The 21,949-nt window shown below is 43.9% G+C and overlaps 1 protein-coding gene across 2 annotated transcripts in view; it reads right to left on the reverse strand.

The window, feature by feature from the left end:
* ST8SIA6 (ST8 alpha-N-acetyl-neuraminide alpha-2,8-sialyltransferase 6) overlaps nucleotides 1–21,949 on the reverse strand; it is a gene marked incomplete at its 5' end in the record, with an annotated part of 154,993 nt that overhangs the window by 78,139 nt on the left and 54,905 nt on the right. For both annotated transcript variants that reach the window (XM_081091339.1, XM_081091338.1), the window contains one exon: nucleotides 17,072–17,158. In XM_081091339.1, coding sequence (XP_080947465.1) covers nucleotides 17,072–17,158 — 87 coding nt within the window. The remainder of the gene's footprint in view (nucleotides 1–17,071; nucleotides 17,159–21,949) is intronic.

The following is a 21,949-nucleotide window of genomic DNA, read 5'->3' on the forward strand; positions in this document are numbered from 1 at the left end:
AAAATCAATAAAATATATTTAAAAAAAAAAAAAGGAATCCAAAGAGGACCACACCAAGACACATCATAATTAAAATGCCAAGAGCAAAAGACAAAGAGAGAATCTTAAAAGCAGCAAGAGAAAGAAACTCAGTTACCTACAAGGGAATACCCATACGACTGTCAGCTGATTTCTCAACAGAAACTTTGCAGGCCAGAAGGGAGTGGCAAGAAATATTCAAAGTGATGAATACCAAGAACCTACAACCAAGATTACTTTATCCAGCAAAGCTATCATTCAGAATTGAAGGTCAGATAAAGAGCTTCACAGATAAGGAAAAGCTAAAGGAGTTCATCACCTCCAAACCAGGATTATATGAAATGCTGAAAGGTATCCTTTAAGAAGAGGAAGAAGAAGAAAAAGGTAAAGGTACAAATTATGAACAACAAACATGCATCTATCAACAAGTGAATCTAAGAATCAAGTGAATAAATAATCTGGTGATCATAATAGAATCAGGGACATAGAAAGGGAATGGACTGACTATTCTTGGGAGGAAAGGGGTGTGGGAGATGCGGGAAGAGACTGGACAAAAATCGTGCACCTATGGATGAGGACAGTGGGTGGGGAGTGAGGGTGGAGGGTGGGGCGGGAACTGGGAGGAGGGGAGTTATGGGGGGGAAAAAGAGGAACAAATGTAATAATCTGAACAATAAAGATTTAATTAAAAAAAAAAGACCATGTGGAATTACTGGACTAAAAGAATAATTTACCTTTTATTCAAGACAAAAAGAAATATTTTTGCAAATGCTGCTAAATGTTGGTGCTGACAGCGTTTCTCTACTGTGAGTAAATAGTTGATAAAGGGAATAGAGCCTGCGGTTGAGGAAACATGTTGCACTAGCTATGCCTAGACTAAAGATGACAGCCAAGGAGAAAACAAAATCTTAATTTTTTTCTAGTCCAAAGATTCTATAGGGTGGTCATAAAGTCTAAAAATACATATAATACTATTTTTTCATTTATTGTAATATAATATCAATAAATCACTAATTAAGGATTTGCTTGGTTTCCAGACTTGGTGACCACCTTATATAATTAATTCTTGCTCTCCTCTGGGAAGTACAATTAAATTTATTCCAGTTGCCTTAAAAATAAATATTCCAGTGAGGGTCCTTCTCTATTCTTGGGGATGACTTCCATGTAATCATTACCCTTGGAGTTTTGGGGAGAGGGCTAGGAAATAGGAGAGGGCATGATCCCTAATTTCATAATCTACTCCTCCATCCTTCACTACCCTCTCCTTTCTAGCAAAATAGACAGCTGCAGCGAGTGTAAGGGTTACTCAGTGTGTCTCACGTGTTTGCTGTTTCTGAGACACAGCCCAACAACTGAGGGGCCCTTTGCGAGGTGAGAAAAATCAAAGACAAACACCTTTTCCCTGATCTTTGAAAGATGATTCTTGTTTCATGTTCAGTGACCTAAAATATACATATACACTAATAAAAGATAAAGATGCTAATTGACCATACCTTCGCTACACCCAAGCCATGCCCACCAGCCAATCAGAGTGACTATATGCAAATTTACCCAACCAAGATGGCAGCCGGCAGCCACGGAGCTGGAGCAAGCAGGAGGTTTGGTTGCCCAGTGATGGAGGAAGCCAAGCTTCCCGCCTGCCCTGAGCTGGTTGCGGCTTCCGCTCATGGCAAAAAGCTTCAATTATAAAAGACAAATAAATCCCAGATACCTGCTTCCAGCCAGCCTCCACTGGGAGCTTGGGTGGCTGGGGGCTGTGGCCAACCTGCAAACAGCCATCAGCCACTCACCCAGAATGACCACACCCTCATGGGGTGAGGGTCCCCGCTGGGGGGCTTGGCCAGCCTGTAAATAGCCATCAGTCCTCACTCAGGCTGGCCACACCGTCATGGGGTGAGGGTCCCCACTGGGGGGCTTAGCCAGCCTGAAAACGGCCTTCAGCCCCTCACCCAGGCTGGCCAGGCACTCCTATATAATAAAAGAGTAATATGCAAATTGACCCTAACAGCAGAACGACTGGGAATGACTAGTCACTATGACACACACTAACCACCAGGGGGCAGATGCTCAATGCAGGAGCTGGCCCTGGTGGTCAGTGTGCTCCCAAGGGGGAGCTCTGCTCAGCCACAAGCCAGGCTGATGGCTATCAGTACAGCGGTGGTGGTGCTAGCCTCTCCCGCCTCCTCAGCAGCGCTAAGGATGTTCGACTGCAGCTTAGGCCTGGTCCCCGCTGGCAAGTGGACATACCCCTAGGGCTCCTGGGCTGCCAGAGGGATGTCTGACTGCCAGCTTAGGCCCAATCCCCCGAGGAGTGGGCCTAAGCCAGCAAGTGGTCATCCCCCAAGGGGTCCCAGACTGCAAGAGGGAACAGGCCAGGCTGAGGGAACAGGCCAGGCTGTGCACCAGGCCTCTAGTATATATATATATATATATATATATATATATATATATATATATATATATATATTTCTGGTTTTCTTCAATAAACTCCTTCAATTATACTGTAAAACTTTGTTTGAAAACATTTTCAAAAAAGTAAAATTCAAGGGACAGCTTTTCTTGGTTTTCATTCTGCTGCCACACACACAGTTCCTTCACTGCTATGCATAAATAGTTTGGATGGGCTCTAAGATTCCTACCTGAACTCACATGCTGTGATTCTAACTAGCTCTGAATTCATTTTTCTCGCCACTGTCCTGACTTGTTTAGAACTTGTTTAGAACTTGAAAAGTTTGCTGTTTAATACCCTTTAGCCTTAATGCAAACATAAAATAGGTACCATTTATCAAAGGCTTATTGAGTGATATGTGTAGTTTTACAGCCTTTATAAATACAGGATGGGACAAAAGTAGGCTTATAGTTGTTCAAATGGAAAATAATACAATAATTAATAAATAATAATACAGAATAAACTGTACTCACAACTGTAAGCCTACTTTTGCCCGACCCTGTATTTCATCTCTCAAGCATCCTACATTTATAGAAGAAAGTGAGGTCAGATATGAGAAGTGCATTGCCCAGGCTCATGCTGCCAATAAACAGTGTAGCCAGGACCCACACTCAAGTTTTCCAGACTCTGCAGCCTGAGTTTGCTCCTGGATGCAAACTACCTGTTTCCTGTCCCAAGCAACCCAGGGAGTGAGCTTGCTTGGTTTTGCTTGTATTTAAGAGTGGCCTCACATAAAAAATAGCAGTGTTCCCTATGGTGACATTTAGCTTTATATGACACTCTTCTTATTCTTCCCTTTGCTTAAGCAAAGAAAAGCTGCTAGAAGAAAGTCTGAGCCTTGATCCTCCTCCATATTTACTCATCTATTGATATAAAAACCCTGGGTGTAATGTCACAACTGAGGCTCAACCAACCCGAAGGAAGTCAGTCCTGCAGGGGTCATCCTGGAAACGGCTGTGCCCTCCCTGAGCTGTTTCCCGCGAGGGCAGTGAGGTTTCAGGCAGGAACCCACCCATAGAGTGTGGCCGCAATGAGTTCTGGGTCCTCTTAGCAACAGCTATGCCCTCCCCAAGCCGTTTCCAGTAAGGGTGGTGAGGTTTGAGGCAGGAACGGGTTTTCAGTGCATGGACGCATTGAGTCCGGGGTCATGTTGCCAAGGGCTATGCCCTTCCCGAGCTGTTTCCCGGGAGGGTGAGGTTTGAGGCAGGAACCAGCCCTCAGAGCATGGAGACATATCTTCATAAAGTTTTAATACATTATAGTAGAGGTCGTGGTGGTACTGTTTTACCCACAGAGTCTACAGGAATTGCTGCAAATTTAATTCTCAGTGGAAGCACCTTTCATTCCCAATATAAATTACCCATTCCACTAAATGAAACTTCAATTTCTAGACTCTATATATAAACAGTGAAGTTGCTAAAAAGGCCCAACTTCTCATTATTGATTAATGCACCATGGCATCCAGTCATGCTATAAGCACTATAGACAGATTACTAAGAGAAATTATGAATTTGAATGTTGTAGTTGGTGGGAAAGTTCTCCTTCTCGGAGGGGATTTTCTACAATGTCTCAGTATTGTACCGCATGCTATGCGATCGGCCATAGTACAAATAAGTTTAAAGTACTACAAAGTTTGGGGATGTTTCAGAAAGTTGTCTCTTACAACAAAAATGAGATCAGAGGATTCTGCTTATAGTGAATTGGTTAGTAAAACTTGGAGATGGCAAACTTGATAGCAGTTTTCATTTAGGAATGGATATTATTGAAATCCCCTGTGAAATGATTTGTAATGGGTCTATTATTGAAGCTACCTTTGGAAATAGTATATCTATAGATAATATTAAAAACATATCTAAACTTGCAATTTTTTGTCCAGAAATTGAGCACGTTCAAAAATTAAATGAAGAAATTTTGGGTATACTCGATGGAGATTTTCACACATATGTGAGTGATGATTCCATTGATTCAGCAGATGATGCTGAAAAGGAAAATTTTCCCATCGAATTTCTTAATAGTATTACTCCTTCAGGAATGCCATGTAATAAATTAAAATTGAAAGTGGGTGCAATCATCATGCTATTGAGAAATCTCAATAGTAAATGGGGTCTTTGAGATGGTACCAGATTTATTATCAAAAAATTAAGACCTAACATTATCGAAGCTGAAGTATTAACAGGATCTGCAGAGGGAGAGGTTGTTCTGATTCCAAGAATTGATTTGTCCCCATCTGGCACTGGCCTCCCATTTAAATTGATTCAACAACAGTTCCCGTGATGCCAGCATTTGTGATGACTATTAATAAATAACAAGGACAAATTCTAGACAGAGTAGGAATATTACTACCTGAACCCGTTTTCACACATGATCAGTTATATGTTGCTTTCTCTCTAGTTTGAAGAGCATGTGACATTAAAGTTCTAAATACTTCAACACAAGGGAAATTAGTCAAGCAATCTGAAAGTGTTTTCACTCTTAATGTGGTATACAGGGAGATATTAGAATAAGTTTAATCACTTTGTCAGTCATTGTTTGCATCATTGTTGTTTTTATATCATGTTTTGGTTGTTTTTATATCATGCCTCTGTTGTTGTTATATCCTTTTGTTACTGTTTATTTATGAATAAATGTATATATTATTTTCATATACATTTTACTAATTTCCTTTCATCTCTCACACTTCTATTATAGAGAAAGGGCAAATAGCAATATTAAAATATTTTCACTAATTAATTCCCTTTTTTTTTTTCTTTGTGAAATCACACAATCACAATATTTATTTTAGGATATAAGAAAGCAGTTTTACAAATGCCCATGAATAGGGCTCAAGTGAAGAAGTACTCTTTTTTTTTTAATTAAATCTTTATTGTTCAGATTATTACATTTGTTCCTTTTTTCCCCCCATAACTCCCCTCCTCCCAGTTCCCGCCCCACCCTCCGCCCTCACTCTCCACCCACTGTCCTCATCCATAGGTGCACGATTTTTGTCCATTCTCTTCCCGCATCTCCCACACCCCTTTCCTCCCAAGAATAGTCAGTCCATTCCCTTTCTATGTCCCTGATTCTATTATAATCACCAGTTCATTCTGTTCATCAGATTATTTATTCACTTGATTCTTAGATTCACTTGTGGATAGATGCATATTTGTTGTTCATAATTTGTATCTTTACCTTTTTCTTCTTCTTCCTCTTCTTAAAGGATACCTTTCAGCATTTCATATAATCCTGGTTTGGTGGTGATGAACTCCTTTAGCTTTTCCTTATCTGTGAAGCTCTTTATCTGACCTTCAATTCTGAATGATAGCTTTGCTGGGTAAAGTAATCTTGGTTGTAGGTTCTTGGTATTCATCACTTTGAATATTTCTTGCCACTCCCTTCTGGCCTGCAAAGTTTCTGTTGAGAAATCAGCTGACAGTCGTATGGGTATTCCCTTGTAGGTAACTGAGTTTCTTTCTCTTGCTGCTTTTAAGATTCTCTCTTTGTCTTTTGCTCTTGGCATTTTAATTATGATGTGTCTTGGTGTGGTCCTCTTTTGATTCCTTTTGTTTGGGGTTCTCCGCGCTTCTTGGACCTGTAAGTCCATTTCTTTCACCACGTGGGGGAAGTTTTCTGTCATTATTTCTTCAAATAGGTTTTCAATATCTCGCTCTCTCTCATCTTCTGGCACCCCTATAATTCTGATGTTGGTACGCTTGAAGCTGTCCCAGAGGCTCCTTACACTATCCTCGCATTTTTGGATTCTTTTTTCATTCCGCCCTTCCGGTTGGGTGTTTTTTGCTTCCTCGCATTTCAAATCATTGACTTGATTCTTGTGCTCCTCTGGTCTGCTGTCGGGAGTCTGTATAATATTCGTTATTTCAGTCCGTGTATGCTTAATTTCTAGTTGGTTCCCCATCATAACATCGAGGGTCTCATTAGTTTTCTTGTAGATCTCATTAAGTTTATCGGCAGCTTCTAAACAGTTCTTGAGAGACCTTAAAAGTGTGGTTCTGAACTCTATATCTTCCATTGACAATTTTGTCCTGTTTCTTTGTCTCCGCATTTTGTTATGCTTTCTTGGTGCACCCCTTAGTGGTCTTTGTGCACAGTCTTGTAGTTAAGCCTTGATTGTTGTAGCTAATACCAGGGAGGGTTTGACCTCCAGGCCAAGTGGCTGTGAGAATCAGCTGTGTCTGCAGTGAGAGAACTTCTGTCCTCTAGGGAAGTGCTAATTTAGCCTTTGCCTGAGGCTATCCGGCAAATGCCTCTGTGCAGGGCTTGGGCGGGGCGGGTCTCACAGGATCAACAGGGTGGGCCGGAGAGAGCAGTTATGGTGGCTCTCAGTCCTGTCCCCAGGGGGTCTGCCTCTCTGAGTCCCAGTAACCCCTGCAAACCTCGGGGAGAAAGCTGCACTCGCTCTGACCGAAGCCAGACAGTCCCGCTTCTCCCGTTTGAGTCTGGGTCCCTAAAGACTCTCCTGGATGTGGAGCTCAGAGTCTGCGACTCCCTCCCGATTGAAAACGCCAACCGCGCCCTCCGTCGCCAGCCCGCTCTACGTGCACTCTGCACCTCAGAATTTGACTTCAGCACTGCGCCTCCTCTGAGTGTCCGTATTCGTTTTTCTTTCCTTCTAGTTGTAGGACTTCCACTCAGCCAGCGTTCCTGTGGTTCTGGGTGATGTCCATTCCGTCTTTTAGTTTCACTTTTGAAGCAGTTGTTCAAGGCAGCAAACTCCGGCGTTAACCTATGCCGCCATCTTGGTTCTCTGCAGAAGTACTCTTGAGTCTCACTAATTAATTCCCTTTTAATGTGCACGAATTTCGTGCACCGGGCCACTAGTTTATAAATAAAACGAAAGGCTGTCAAAGTAGGCTGGCTTGAGTCCAGGCTAATCAATGGAGAAGGCGAACTCATGACCCTCACCAACTTTTTGTGTCCAGGGTTTTGTGCCCCTAAAGGGACGTTTACCCTTTGGTCACCCTTAGCCATGGTGCTCACACAAAGGTCTGGGCTCCTGGGAGCTCTCCAGATATTACTTGCTTTTCTTTCCTGAGATCAGAACAAATCAGTCCCCCACTGCCACCCCAAACAAGGCCCTGATAATAAACTGATCCTTCCAAAAGTGCTGGCAGGTGAACCAATGGTGATTGTGCACCTAACACAGGGTAACCCTGACTTTATACCATTTCCCTATATTACCTTACACATTAACATGATCCTGAATGCCAAATTCACACCTTGGCCTACTGTCTGATGTGGTGGTGCTGCTTATCATGCACAGTTCTGGCAGAACCAGGGGAGCTTGGCTTCCTGTCTTACCCCCTCCCCCCAGGATCACTCCCATCACCTCCAGGAGCCAAGTTCAGATGAACTCCAGCTTCAGCCAGGGTGTGCCCCTCTGGTAGACAAGGGAAAAGGAAAGAATAGCAATGGTGAGCAAGGCGCTGCTGTGGCCTTTCCTGCCACTTAAAATGTTGAGACAGGATAATGTTTGACAGAAAGATGCCTGTGCAAACCCATAAATAGGGCTTTTATAAAATTTAGTTCACTGGAATCTGAGGTCAGTATTTGACTTTAGCTGTTTGTTTAAACAATTTACCAGCCTGCTGGGGGAGGAAGGGGGTTCCTTGCTCAAATCATAAAGACCACAAATTTCCAAATGCTATGGTATAGGCATTCTTAGCAGTTACTGATTATTGCTACTTCATGGTAAATGCATTCATGCATTATCTAATTAAATCCTTAACAATTACCCTAAAAAATAGATATTACTTCAATTATCTTGCTTCCTTGTATTTTGAATCTTGTTTACGTGAGCTTGTGTTTTCATGTACCCTTAGGGATTGATCAGTAAATTCAAAAGGGCCTTTTTGGTACCTTTCTTTAGTGTGAGCTCCCCATTCTCACTAACAGATAAACAATGTATTTGCTCCCACCTGGAAACTTTGTTTTTTATGCTCTGGTGCTGAGACAGGGAATGGGCCCTCAGTGGGTCCAGGGGGTAGTGGCACACTGTTTATGCGGAGGGCATATGTCTCACCTGTACTCCGCTGGGTTACAGCAGCTCGGGAGGCATCCACATCTACCTGATGAATTTTGTTTATCACCTTTCATTTAACAGACAGCATCTTTCCTTGCCTCATTTAATTTTGCCAGAGAGGCCATTCACAAGGCAGATCATGTTCACAGTGTGAATTGCTTCTCTCTTCCCCTCCATTTTTAGTAACTCCCTTGTCCATTTCGTGTCGAAAAAGAAGAACGTGGTCTGGTCATGAGTTATCATCCCTTTCGTATATAACTAACCCAGCCTGGTGTGCAAGACCCAGATATGGGGAACTCATGAGGCCATATTTCAGCCGTGAAGAAAAATCTGCTTCCTGCATCTGTTGAGATGCATTATAATTACGATTGTTTATAAATGCCATATCTTATCTTTCCTTTAACAAACTGCAAATTCTTGTCAAAATAAATAACATTATCTGTATGCTCCTGGGAATTCCCCAATTTAATTAGTGTGTGCATGAGAGAGAGAGAATGAGAAAGAGACAGAGATGGTAAAACATTTCCAAAAGGGAGAAAGGTTTTGTATGGCTGGATATTCCTTCCTTCCTTAGTGATAATTAGGCTACCCCAAGAAGTTCAGGATCTTTGAAATAGAAGATTTCCTGTTTTAAACTTTTAAAAGGAGTAGTGCACCTAAAGATTCTCCCTGGGGTTAGCATGTGTCTAACTCCATGTCATTAAACGTTTCTTCTCTTTATTTTAAAGCTTTGGCTATAAAGTCAGAAATGTACTAAATAAAAACAAACTGAACTGTATTTAATTTAGAGAAAAGGGAAGAAAAACTAAAACTCAATCTTTTTTTAAAATATATTTTATTGATTTTTTTACAGAGAGGAAGGGAGAGGGATAGGGTGTTAGGAACATCGATGAGAGAGAAACATCGATCAGCTGCCTCCTGCACACCCCCCACTAGGGATGTGCCTGCAAACAAGGTACATGCCCTTGACCGGAATCGAACCTGGGACCCTTCAGTCCGCAGGCCGACGCTCCCTCCACTGAGCCAAACTGGTCAGGGCTAAAACTCAATCTTTATGTAAGCTCAAGGTATCATAAAACGAGAGGGTTTTCCTAGTTTTATGAGAATTTGTACTACTGATTTTTATTTCCTTTTGCTTTTGAAACGAATAGATCTCTGGGGGAATTTCTTGAGTTCCAATGGCATTTCACTGTAATCCCTCTCAAGCTCAAATCAGTTCTCTAATGTCATGACAAGTTGTCTCTGGTTGACTGTCCTGTGAAATGTCAGCTCCGCTTTCCCGGAAGGCATGTGTTTATGATGAGTCAGTGCTGGTGTGGGAACGAAGGGGGACATCTGTAATACTTTCAATAATAAATATTTTTTTAAAAGATATGAGATTGCTGTTGTTTAAAAAAAATGTTTTCTCCCACCTTTAAAAAACATCTTGGTGGCCTATAGGCAATAGAATGATGAGAATGGTGGAGTTATTTAATATAGGGTGTCCTCAAAAATGAATAATTATAAAAGCAGTGTTTATTAAACACTCTGAATAATTTTAAAAGCAATGTTTATTAAAATACTTGCCAGCCTTAGCCGGTTTGACTCAGTGGATAGAGCATCGGCCTGTGGACTGAAGGGTCCCAGGTTCAATTCCAGTCAAGGGCACATGCCTAAGTTTCGAGCCCAGTACCCAGGTAGGGGGTGTGCAGGAGGCAGCCAATCAATGATTCTCTCTCATCATTGATGTTTCTATCTCTCTCCCTCTCTCTTCCTCTTTCAAATCAATAAACATATTTGTTTAAATACATTTCATTTTAAAAATTGAGCTATCAGCTGTTATAGTGTGTTACATTTTTTTGGACACCCTGTATATGCGGCAGATGACTCTGGTTCACCACTGCTAATTGGTGCTTCATTTGATAGTATACCAGAGGCCTAGTGCAAGAAATTTGTGCACCGGGATGGGTCCCTCAGCCCGACCTGCACCCTCTCCAATCTGGGCGCCCTCAAGGGAGCCCTCTCCAATCCAGGAGCCCTGACAGCTTAGGCCCACTCCCCATGGTTCTCTGCTCTCTGTGGGGCCTGGCCACTCCGTGCCCACTGCCCAGAGGCTCTCTGAGGCCCAGAGGCTCTCCTCAGCCAGGGTGGGACGCTTGCCTTGTTGTAGGCTTGATCCCCAGTTGGGGGCATGCAGAAGGCAGCCGACCAGTGAGTCTCTCTCATCGATGATGTTTCTGTCTCTCTCTCCCACTCCCTTCCTCTCGGAAATCAATGAAAATATATTAAATTTTAAAAAAAGAAGAATGAATAAAACAAAGTGAAAAAACAGCCACTCTCCAGATCATTGTCCCAACCCCTTGAGATTCTGCTTCCCGGCAAGTGTGGACAGTTTGGCTCAAGTAAACTTGTAAAAGTTCTCTACAGGTTTGAATGCTTTTACATGAACATGACATATACGCCTGCTGGTTTCTGAGGGCAAAACAACAGAATCAGTCCATGAGGTCTGCTGTGAAACTGTAGAGGAGTCTGTTTTTGCTGTCAAAAGCCAGGTCACCCTTAGAAAGAGTGTAGAAAACCGGAAATGGGATTTACAAAGAGAAAACAGACAGAAGCGAACAGAGGGATGCTCCCGCACTCTTTTCCAACCAGACAGGCTGGTTTCTCAAACATCCTCCCTCCCTGAAGGTGGTGAGCTGCAGCCTAAGGGTGGGGGAGTCAGAGAAGCCCGAGGCAAGGTCCAAGGCTCTGACATCACGGGAGAGCTTTCTTCATTTGAATGAAGCCTTGGAGTGAGATCCATTGGAATGAATCACCCTGACCTCCTCTCTTCCTGCTCCCTACCCCACCCCCTACTCCCCAGCCCAGGATCTGTCTGCTCCCAGCTTCCTCCCCTGAACATGCCAGGTGCAGGTGGATCCCAGAGAGTGGGCACTGCTCCCCACAGCAGCACCCAGCTCTGGAGGGTGCCAGTGCCCTGTAGCCTGTGGTGCTGTGGTCCCAGGGACAGAAACACTGCGCAACTGTGGGTCCTCAGCCTCCCTCCAGACACAGGAGGAAAGACAACCTAAGCAGCAAGCCTAAGGGTTGCCCGGGAGGGACATGCTTGCCGAACTTCCATGTAGAAGGCCACGTGTGCACACTGCCCAGAGGCCCTCGGGGCCAGGGTGGGACGCTTGCCTTGAAGCAAGTGTCTGGCCCTGGCTGCTCACGCTGCCCGCTCTCAGTGGCTGCCCCCCCAGGACTGGGGGACTCTGGCAAGCTGAGGGGCCTGGGTGCCGCCATCTTTGTGACGGAGTGACTGTTAATTTGCATATCACTCTTTTATTCGATAGGATAGTTGTTGCTTTAAGCAGCTTCCCAGCCAGGCACTATGTTTCCCGATGCCAACCGCACACAAACTCCACTCACATCTATTGGCCAAAACCAGTCACATGACCACAAACACCTATGTGGGCCTGTTCCAAACAATGGAAGTGATGTGTGTCTCCTCCAAGCTGTATGTGCTTTCTCCATAGCATCTGCATATTCGCTCGCAAGCCTGGGATCATCTGCTGAAGATGGCTACCATGTAAAATGGAAGGAACCAGAATCCCTAAGTCAATATTAGGAGAGTTGCCTAATCGAGGAGGAATATCTATATTGAATGTTGTATGAGAGAGAATAAAATTTTGTGTTATAACATTGAGTTTTAGAAGATTTTGGTAGAGCAGTTCATCTACCCTGACCAAATGGCAGACATCAAACAAGTATAATTGTAAATATTCTCAGGATCTAAGATCATCTGGGAAAACAGAAGAGCAGCACAAAGAAGAAAAAGGCACAGACACAGAGCAGAAAAACCCAGGAGGGGAGAAATGAGTTCATTTCCTGAGTCACCCCCTAAAAATATCTGCTCTTAGAAAAAGCAGTTCATTGGCCTGGCTGGTGTGGCTCAGTGGTTGAGCATCTATCTATGAACCAGGAAGTCATGGTTCGATTCCTGGTCAGGGCACATGCTTGGGTTGGGGGCTCAATTCCCAATAGGGGGCATGCAGAAGGCAGCTGACCTATGATTCTCTCTCATCATTGATGTTTCTATCTCTCTCTCTCCCTTCTTTTCTGAAATCAATTATAATTATATTTTTTAAAAGAAAAACCAGGAAAGTAGGGGAGGGCGGGGGTAAGGGGAAGAGATCAACCGAAGGACTTGTATACATGTATATAAGCCAAACCAATGGACATGGACAACAGGGGGATGGGAGCATGAGTGTGAGGGGCGGGGGGGCGGGGGTTGGGGGTTAATGGGGGGGATGAGGACACATTTGTAATACCTTAACTAATAATAATAAAAAAAATAGCAACTAAAAAAAAAAGAAAGAAAAAAGAAAAATCAGTTCATTGGTCTGAAGCAATGTGGACTAAGATAGATAGCTTGGTTATCCAGACAATTATCATTTTGCTAAATATATAGTCAGAAAAAAATTACAAATAATCTTTGCTATGTTGAAAATAATCAGTGCTAAGGTGGCTTACCTAGCATATTTTATTTTAATATATTTTATGGATTTTTTTACAGAGAGCAAGGGAGAGGGATAGAGAGTTAGAAACATCGATGAGAGAGAAACATCGATCAGCTGCCACCTGCACACTCCCTACTGGGGATGTGCCCACAACCAAGGTACATGCCCTTGACGGGAATCGAACCTGGGACCCTTGAGTCCGCAGGCTGACGCTCTATCCACTGAGCCAAACCGGTTAGGGCCACAGTATCATATTTTATCTTTGAGATAACTGGTGAAAAAGATTGGGCTGAAGAAACCCAGAGAAACATTCTAGGGGAAAGGATAAGGTAGGGAAACAATGAAAGCCTGAAGATTCAAAGTATGAGAAAGACAGAGGTTACAAAGTAGTTTCAAAAAAGGAATAGAAGTTTATAGATTTCAGGATACTTTTTTTAGAGCTAGAAATTAGAGATGGTAGAGAAAAAATGCATTGAAGGCTTAAGAAGTATATTTATTCATCTATTAGTTTATTCAACAAATATTTAATGAGCAACAACTATATGCTGTGTCTGTGATTGACACCAGGGAGAGAATAATTGTGAATAAGCCCTTTGGAGTTCATCGTCTCCTTAAACAGAAAATAAAAAATTGTGATACATGCCATCCTATTCCTCAGAATGGCAACTGTTGATTCAAAAATATAGTCAAGGCCAGTGGAGAAAAGGAGCACTGTTCCTCTCCCACTATAACTCTGACTCCCTAAGTTCTATGTTAGCAATCTGAAGAGGACAAATTGGCTGAAGAAAGAGAACAACATTCTAAGACTTCAACAGACCATGACAAAAACAGAGCTAAATAATTATTTCTAAGAAAATGAAATTACTTTTTATCACCACACACTGAATAGCTTTCCTGATTGTTCCCTGTAAGTCTGTAATAGCAGTGGTCACAGAACGCACAATTCCTGATAATAGACAATACGACTGAAAAAATTAGTCTCCTGTGTGCAAAATGACATTCACCACAATGGACAATCCGTGCCTGCTCTCTCTGGACCTTTGCCGAACAGAATACCAGTGCAGGCTAATTACATGAGCAGGTGAAAACTATCTGTGTACTGGAAAGCCGTCCCCTAAAGAATAGCCCAGAAAAGGTCTTAGTACCAAACACAAAACAACAGGAAAAAAAGCGAGAGAGCAAACATGAGAGCATATGCACAGGCCTTTTCATTAGCATCCTACAGTTAACCACTCCTGTGGGTGCACATAAAAGAGTTGTCAAATTCTCTGCCTTAGAAAAGAACACCTCCCAGGATGCAAGAACCCCCCTCTTCCCCCCAGGCTGACCCAAGTGCTTTGCCCCAAGGCACAGCTATGGGCCAACCTTACGTTGAGGACTTTTGTCACTTTGAGGTGCAAAAATAATTCATGTCAGAAAGAGAGGTGAAGAGTCAAAGGCAACTTTCACACACCGATTCGCGTGTTGGGCAAGGAGTACAACTGGCTTGTCATAGGCGATGGTAGAGCAAGGACCGGTTTTTCCAAGTTCTACTCCTCATGAGGTGTGATGCCATTTATCTGCAAGAGGTTTCGAATTTGAGTCCCTCAGGGGAAGTTTCAGAAAGAGCTCAAGAAACAAAAACAAATGGCTCCAACATGATCAAAACAGATGTGTAGCCCCATATATAATGCATGAGCTACTTTACGTCCGCCCCAAAACCAATGGATTTATTGTTTGAGAAGAGAAGCGTTGGCAAGTGTTCATTCTTGCCATCTGCGGTAAGCGAGGGTCCTGGCAGGAATGAGGGCCCAAATTGTGTCATTTCAGAAAAGCTTAAAGAAGGGGTATTCCCTAAAGGTGTGGGCCAAATGTAGGAAAATCCATGTACAGTATCAGGGGACTATTTATAGCCTATACCTAAGCTAAAGAATCCAGGGAAGAGGAGAGGAGAGAAAGGGAAGGGAGGGGAGGGGAGGGGAGAGGAGGGGAGGGGAGGGGAGGGGAGGGGAGGGAAAGGGAAGGGAGGGGAAGGGAGGGGAGGGGAGGGGAGGGGAGGGGAGGGGAGGGGAGGGAAAGGGAAGGGAGGGGAAGGGAGGGGAGGGGAGGGGAGGGGAGGGGAGGGGAGGGGAGGGGAGGGGGGAGGGGTTCTAACAAAAGTCAAGGCTTTCATTCAGGATGCAACAGCTTTCTTCAGTCAAGGATGTAGCTGACTGGAGGAACATCACAATAAGAAAGCTTCTTTCCTTATTTTCTTTTTCTGATCAGTTTCTAGTGCTCCTCTCTGGGTCAAATCCAAGGAAAACCAGGTCACAAAGGAGCCTAAAGATTGAAGTCCTCGTAGGTTGGCCTCCCAGAGCAAAGAATGACCCAGACAAAACCACAGTGAAGAGAGAAAAGTGGGTCAGGTGTGGCAAGTGGAAGGTCCTCAGCACAGGCCATTTCTCCGGGAAGCTTAGGGCCCATCAGCTGGAATTTAAGGAAAAGGAAACAAAAATTTGAAGAGGGCTATCCTTTTGTAATAACCTGAGCTATCGTACCGGATTGGAGTGTCCAACCAGACTAATTCATATCAGAGATCGCGCCTAGTATCAAGCTTTCCTACTCATGTCAAGGATCCATCCAGTCAGTCAAGAGTCTCAGACAAAGCAGAGGAGCCTGGGATAGCAAGGATGCTCCGTGGTCCTGTCTTCCTGCACTGGGCATGCACCTTGGCTTCGAACAGTAGGCGAGGTCTCGGAGTGGGTCCGTGGGGTCCCTGGCACAGTTCCCTTCTACCCAGGGACTTGGATGGCTCAGGACAGTGGTTCTCAACCTTCTGGCCCTTTAACTACAGTTCCTCATGTTGTGACCCAACCATAAAATTATTTTCGTTGCTACTTCATAACTGTAATGTTGCTACTGTTATGAATAGTAATGTAAACATCTGATATGCAGGATGGTCTTAGGCGACCCCTGTGAAAGGGTCGTTCGACCGCCAAAGGGGTCACGACCCACAGATTGAGAACCGCTGGCTTAGGAGCCACTCTCCAGGGAGACCTGCCTCATAAATCCTGGGTCCCATTTACTGTAAATAATCCCTAAGCCAGGGAACAGCCTGTTAGGGGCTCTCAACCAATAAGGACACTTTCTCCCAGCAGATATCATTAGCCCCTAACCCAGAGGTGCAGTTAAAAAGAGATTAGACCAGGTTGCCTACACACAACCTCCCACACCCCCAGGGAAGGGAGGGAATGGATTTCAGGCAGCCTTTTTAACTCCTTCCGCCCACAAACACTATGTTTATATTTAAAAGAGGAAGAAGTGTGTGTGTGTGCATGTGTGTGTGTGTGTGTGTGTGTGTGTGTGTGAGAGAGAGAGAGAGAGAGAGAGAGAGAGAGAGAGAGAGAGATGTTCAGGGGGAAAAAGAGAAAATACATAACAATATGGAGGAGGGAAGGTCACTGGGCCCCTTGCATGAACAGGCTTGAGGAAACCTGCTCAATAACCTCCCACCTTTGTCCGACAAGCCCACAGCAAAATGCAACTGCGGTGAGTTTTTTAAGGGATATCACAGGTGTAACCACAGGCTCCACCCCAAAGGCACCTTCTGGGCCAGCAACGTCAGCCTCTGCTCCTTCCCACATGACAGGAGCAAGGCAGGGCCGCTGCCCTCTGACCCCAGGCCACCGCGGCGCTTCTACGTCTGAAGCTCTGTAGCTTTTAGATCTCCTTTTCCCCAGTTTGGAGAAGATGGTGTCAAGAATGCTCTAGAAATACAGGATTGTAAGCAGGTGTGGGGAAGTGTGCCACAGCCGAGATTTGGGGTAAATCCTTTGGGATTGCAAGCACTTTAATATAAGTGAGCATTTTTCTAAAATCAGGTCCAGAATGTTTACAGGGTTCTCAAAAAGACTGAGGGCCTATGAAGGTTAGCCTGCAGAACTGCACAGTTCTTACTGAATGTGACCCAGGGCAGGGTGAGTCCCTGCCGCCAGGGTCTGACCCTGGGCCACACTGCCCGGCTCCTGGCCCGTCCTCCTCACCCACGGGAGCATCCAAGCTCAAGGTCAGGCCTGAACAGTCTTAGTTTCCGGATGATTTCAAGCATGCTATAAAATATTTAGAATATAAAAGTGTAGAACTTACCTTTTCGTCTTGTTAGAGAGCGTCTGGAAGCCATCTTGCAGATTCGTGCACCTCTCCGTTGGCTGGAGCAACTTATTCAGATCGGTGCTGTTTCATGGAAGAGATTTTAAAGAAAGGTTGATTTAAAATGAGAGCTTACAAGATGCTGTTAACAGAAACCAGATTTAATTGCTAAAGTGTGCTCAAATGAAGTCTGGTTTGTATTCCATTATTAGATTTCTCGGTGGAAGAGGAAATTGATATTTTCACTTCTGATGGGTCTAAAAAAGAAATCTCACACTATAATGTCAAAAAGAAAAGAACTCCTTTGGAAGATGTTATATTATCATGTTTTCTTCTTTTGAAGTTATTATGTGCAATGAACGCGTTATTGAATAGTTTAACCATTGTGTGTGTGAGCAGACTTTATTTTTAAAAGATGTTGTCTCTGGTAGGAGGCATGCAGGCACAGGAGATCAACAGTTCTCTCCAAAAAGAATGCAAAGTGAATCTGGCCTTTGATTATTATAGTAGCCACGAAATAGGGCCTTTTGCAATAGCAACTTCCTAATAGCTATTGCTTTATGAACTTGAAAAATTGGAGCTGGAACAAAACCGAATACAAAAGTAAGGCCCTGGTCAGTATTTCTCAGTAGCTAGAGCGTCAGCCAGAGCACGGGAGGGTCTTAGGTTCGATTCCCAGTCAAGGGCACGTACTAGGGTTGCAGGTTCAATCTGGCCCCAGTCGGGCACGTGTGGGAGGCAGCTAATCAATCAATCAATTAATCAATCACTGTATCTCTCTCACATCAATGCTTCTCTCCCTCCCTCCCTTCCACTCTATCTAGAAATCAGTGGAAAAATATCCCCCCGATAAGGACTAACTACAGCAAAAAAGCAAGGGCTTATGGAGTCAGGCTAGCTACGGAGACTTGTGGACATGTGCATCCTACTTAACCACTCCAGCCACCAGCTTCCACATCTCCAGTCCTTCCCTCATAGTGTTATTGTCATGATATGTACAATGACATGGAAATGGATGTAAAGCACTTGACACCATGCCTGATATAGTAAATGCTCAAAAACGTGTAACATCATTTTCCTTAGCCTTCAAATTATGCATACAACTCTGACTACTATCAATCCATTTATTTGACCATCCTGAAGGTATTTGTCCAAGATAACTTAATATGGGCTGGGGGCCAGGCACAGGATGCTTAGGATGTGGTGGTGGGTAAAGCAGGCATGGTCCCTTTCCCTAGCGGAGCTTGCAGTCTGATTAGGGAGAAAGATACATCAAACCAAAAACCACACAAATGAATATAGTATAGAATTATGAGCTGTGATTAGGATCATTAAAACAGCAGTGGGTGCCTTAGAGGAGTGTAATGAGGAGACCCCTGCATATTCAGGGGCCCCTGAGATGGCATCCTTTTCCGTGGTCAGCAAACCTCAGGTCCCGAGCCACATGCGGCTCTTTGGCCCCTCTAGTGTGGCTCTTCCACAAAATACCACATGCAGGAGTGCACGAACAGTGCGATTGAAACTTCGTGGCCCATGCGCAGAAGTCGGTATTTTGTGGAAGAGCCACACTCAAGGGGCCAAAGAGCTGCATGTGGCATGCAAGCCGTGGTTTGCCGAGCTGCAGTTTGCCAACCACTGCTTTAGGTGATGATCTCGAAGATAATCCAAATGAGCTAGATGAACTTTGGGAAGTGTGTGTTTGGGGACGGGGAGGGGGACTTTCAGGCAGAGGGAAAAGCATGTGCAAAGGCCCCAGAATATAACCCAGAATGTTTGAGGAATTGAAAGAAGGCAGGTGGGTCTCACAGCTAAAGGCTAACGGGTGTTTGGAGTAACTAGAGCCGGAGCACACAGTCCTGGTGAACCATGTTGTGAATTTATCTGCGTAAGGAGCAATAGAAGGTTTGGGGCAGGAGAGTGATGTGACCCAATGTATGTTTTAAGAGGTTCACTACACAGAAGAATGAAATGAGAGGAAGCAGGATACAGAAAATGTGATAAAGTTAAGAGGGTTCTAGGGGAGAGATGATGGCCACTGCGACTATGATGTCATAAAAAACACCCAACTCACAGTTGTTTTACATGACAAAACTCTGTTAACTTGCTCATGAAATGCCCACTGCATGGCTGGGCGGCTTTCCAGGCAGCTGTGCACCTTCATTTCAACAGCCTGATTCCATAACTGCTGCAGCAGAAGAGGCCAGATGCAGCCTTACCCTGGGTCTGAACGCTCTAGCCTGGCCAGAACTAGTCACATGCCCGGCCTGATCGCAATGTGGGAGTCAGAAAAGCGCGCCTGTCCTGAGTGCCCAGAAAGAGAGGAGACTGGGATACGGACGTGGCCCTTGGCACCACACTGCCCGGCAGTCTGAGAGCAGCCACCAGATGTAAGATCTATTCTGGAGATAAGACTGACAGGACTTCAAAATAAATTGGATGTGGGAGGTGAGGGAGCAGGAGGTGTACAGGCAGAGATATAAACAAGAAAGTTCCATAATTAATTCTCCAATATTTCTCAGAAATGCCTTCCAAAAACACTGTGCACGGAGTACATATGGGCTCATAAAATCCCTCTTTATCCTGATATGATTTTTCTCCTCTCCCCCACAGCTGTCCTTCATCTCCCTCCTTCTGTCTACATGCCTCACCTTCTGTGCTTCCTGAATGTGTAATCATACTTTCCAAGGATTTGTTTATTTCTAATTGGCTGTGTATTTTATTCGGGCAGCACCGTTAATGAAGTGAATTACCAAGCCAGCAGTGCTTTGAATTATGATGGCTTTGCAATATTGAATTGTAAAACTATAACAAGCAAGCACCCATAGGATTTAATGTCATATAACTTTCCTTAAATTGGAGAGTATCTTTGTTAATAAAAAGCCCAAACAGTTTTGCCCAACTAAATCACAGATGAAGCATGGGAGGCAAGTGAAGTGTCAGGGGTAAAGTGGCAATGAGAAAATGAAATCAGAGGGAAAAGACCCTTAGGGTCTTAAGGGTCACTAGGACCAGCCTTTGAACCTGGGCTCCCCTCGCTGATGGTGGTCTTTGAACCTCAGGGTTTCCTTTTTAAAATATTTACTCAATAAAGTAGTTATAGGGGTGCTATAAACAGAATGTTTGTGTCTCCCTAAATTCACTTGTTGAAATTCCCCAAGATGATGGTATTCAGAGGTGGAGCTCTGGGAGGTGATAAAGCTCCTGAAGGGGGAGCCCTCGAGAATGGGATTAGTGCCCTTGTAAAGTCAGCCTGAGAGAGTCCTTGCCCACTTCTGCCTGAGAAGTGACAGCGAAAAGATGGCCATGAATGAGGAATCAGAACCTCACCAGATCCCAGATCTGCAGGTGTCAGGATCTTGAATTTCTCAGCCTCCAGAAGTGTGAGAAATAAATGTCTGCAGTTTATAAACCACCCTTTCTATAGTGTTCTGTTTCTGTTATAGCGACCCAAATGGACTGAGACTAGGGTTTATACTGGATGTGTTTAAAAACACCTGGTACACAGAAGTCACTAAATAAATGCTGTGTTCTTATTCTCCTAAACACATCAGTGTGTTATTTCCTCAAACCACCTGGGTCGTTATTCCCACAGGGGTCCGCAACTGCTCCCACCCATGGAAAGCCACTTCCCAGTGAAAGGAAGAGAAAAGGAAGCCCACTGAGTTCCTCTCTCCTTTCTCTTTCTCTCCTGCCCCTTTTCATTCAAAGAGTCTTCACAGTTTTCTTCCTTTTCATCTATTGCAGCCGTGGGCAAACTACGGCCTGCGGGCCGGATGCGGCCCATTTGAAATGAATAAAACTAAAAAAAAAAAAAGACCGTACCCTTTTATGTAATGACGTTTACTTTGAATTTATATTAGTTCACACAAACACTCCATCCATGCTTTTGTTCCCGCCCTCCGGTCCAGTTTAAGAACCCATTGTGGCCCTCGAGTCAAAAAGATTGCCCACCCCTGATTGTCATTAAACCTTCCTAGGATCATATGGTAGCTCTATTTTTAATTTTTTTGAGGACTCACCAGACTGCTTTCCATAGTGGTTGTACCAGTCTACGTTCCCACCAGCAGTGAATGAGGGTTCCCTTTACCCCACAACCTCTCCAACTCTTGTTGCTTGTCTTGTTGGTAATGTCCACTCTAACAGGTGTGAGGTGGTATCTCATTGTAGTTTTAATTTGCATTTCCCTGATGGCCAGTGAGGTTGAACATCTTTTCATGTATCTATTGGCTGTGTGTATGTTCTTGGGAGAGGTGTATTTTCAGGTCCTCTGCCCACATTTTGATTGGATTGTTTATTTGTTTGGTGTTGAGTTTTACAAGTTCTTTATATATTTTGGAAATTAAACCTTTGTCAGAGCTACTGTTTGCAAATACCATCTCCCATCTGGTTGGCTGCCTGGTTGTTTTAGTGAAATAAGTCAAACAGAAAAAGCTAAGAACTGTATGATTTCACTCATATGTGGAATATAAAACTGAAACTTATGTACACAAACAGCAGTGTGGTGGCTGCAGAGGGAGGGGGTGGGGGAAGAAAGGGATCATAATATGAGGTGACAGGAGATCTGACTTTGGGTGGTGGGCACATGGTCCTATATACAGATTTTGTAAATTAGTAACCCACACATGGAAACTATATTTTCATGTTGACTAATGTCACCCCAATAAATTTTCTTAAAATTTTTTAAAAATAAATGGAAACGTTCTAGGAAATGTCCAAGCATTCACACGCTAATCCATAAACTTCAAACGTTTGTCTGCATTAGGCACCTGACCAAGATAGCCCCTCTCACTGCCCTTAGGTAGATCTCCCAGTTCGTGTTATTTTCAACAGTGTTTGAAACACAAATCAATAGTGTAACTGCCATGTTTTAAAATG

The sequence above is a fragment of the Myotis nattereri genome, assembly GCF_964212035.1.
Source record: "Myotis nattereri genome assembly, chromosome: 1".
Lineage (NCBI taxonomy): Eukaryota > Metazoa > Chordata > Mammalia > Chiroptera > Vespertilionidae > Myotis > Myotis nattereri.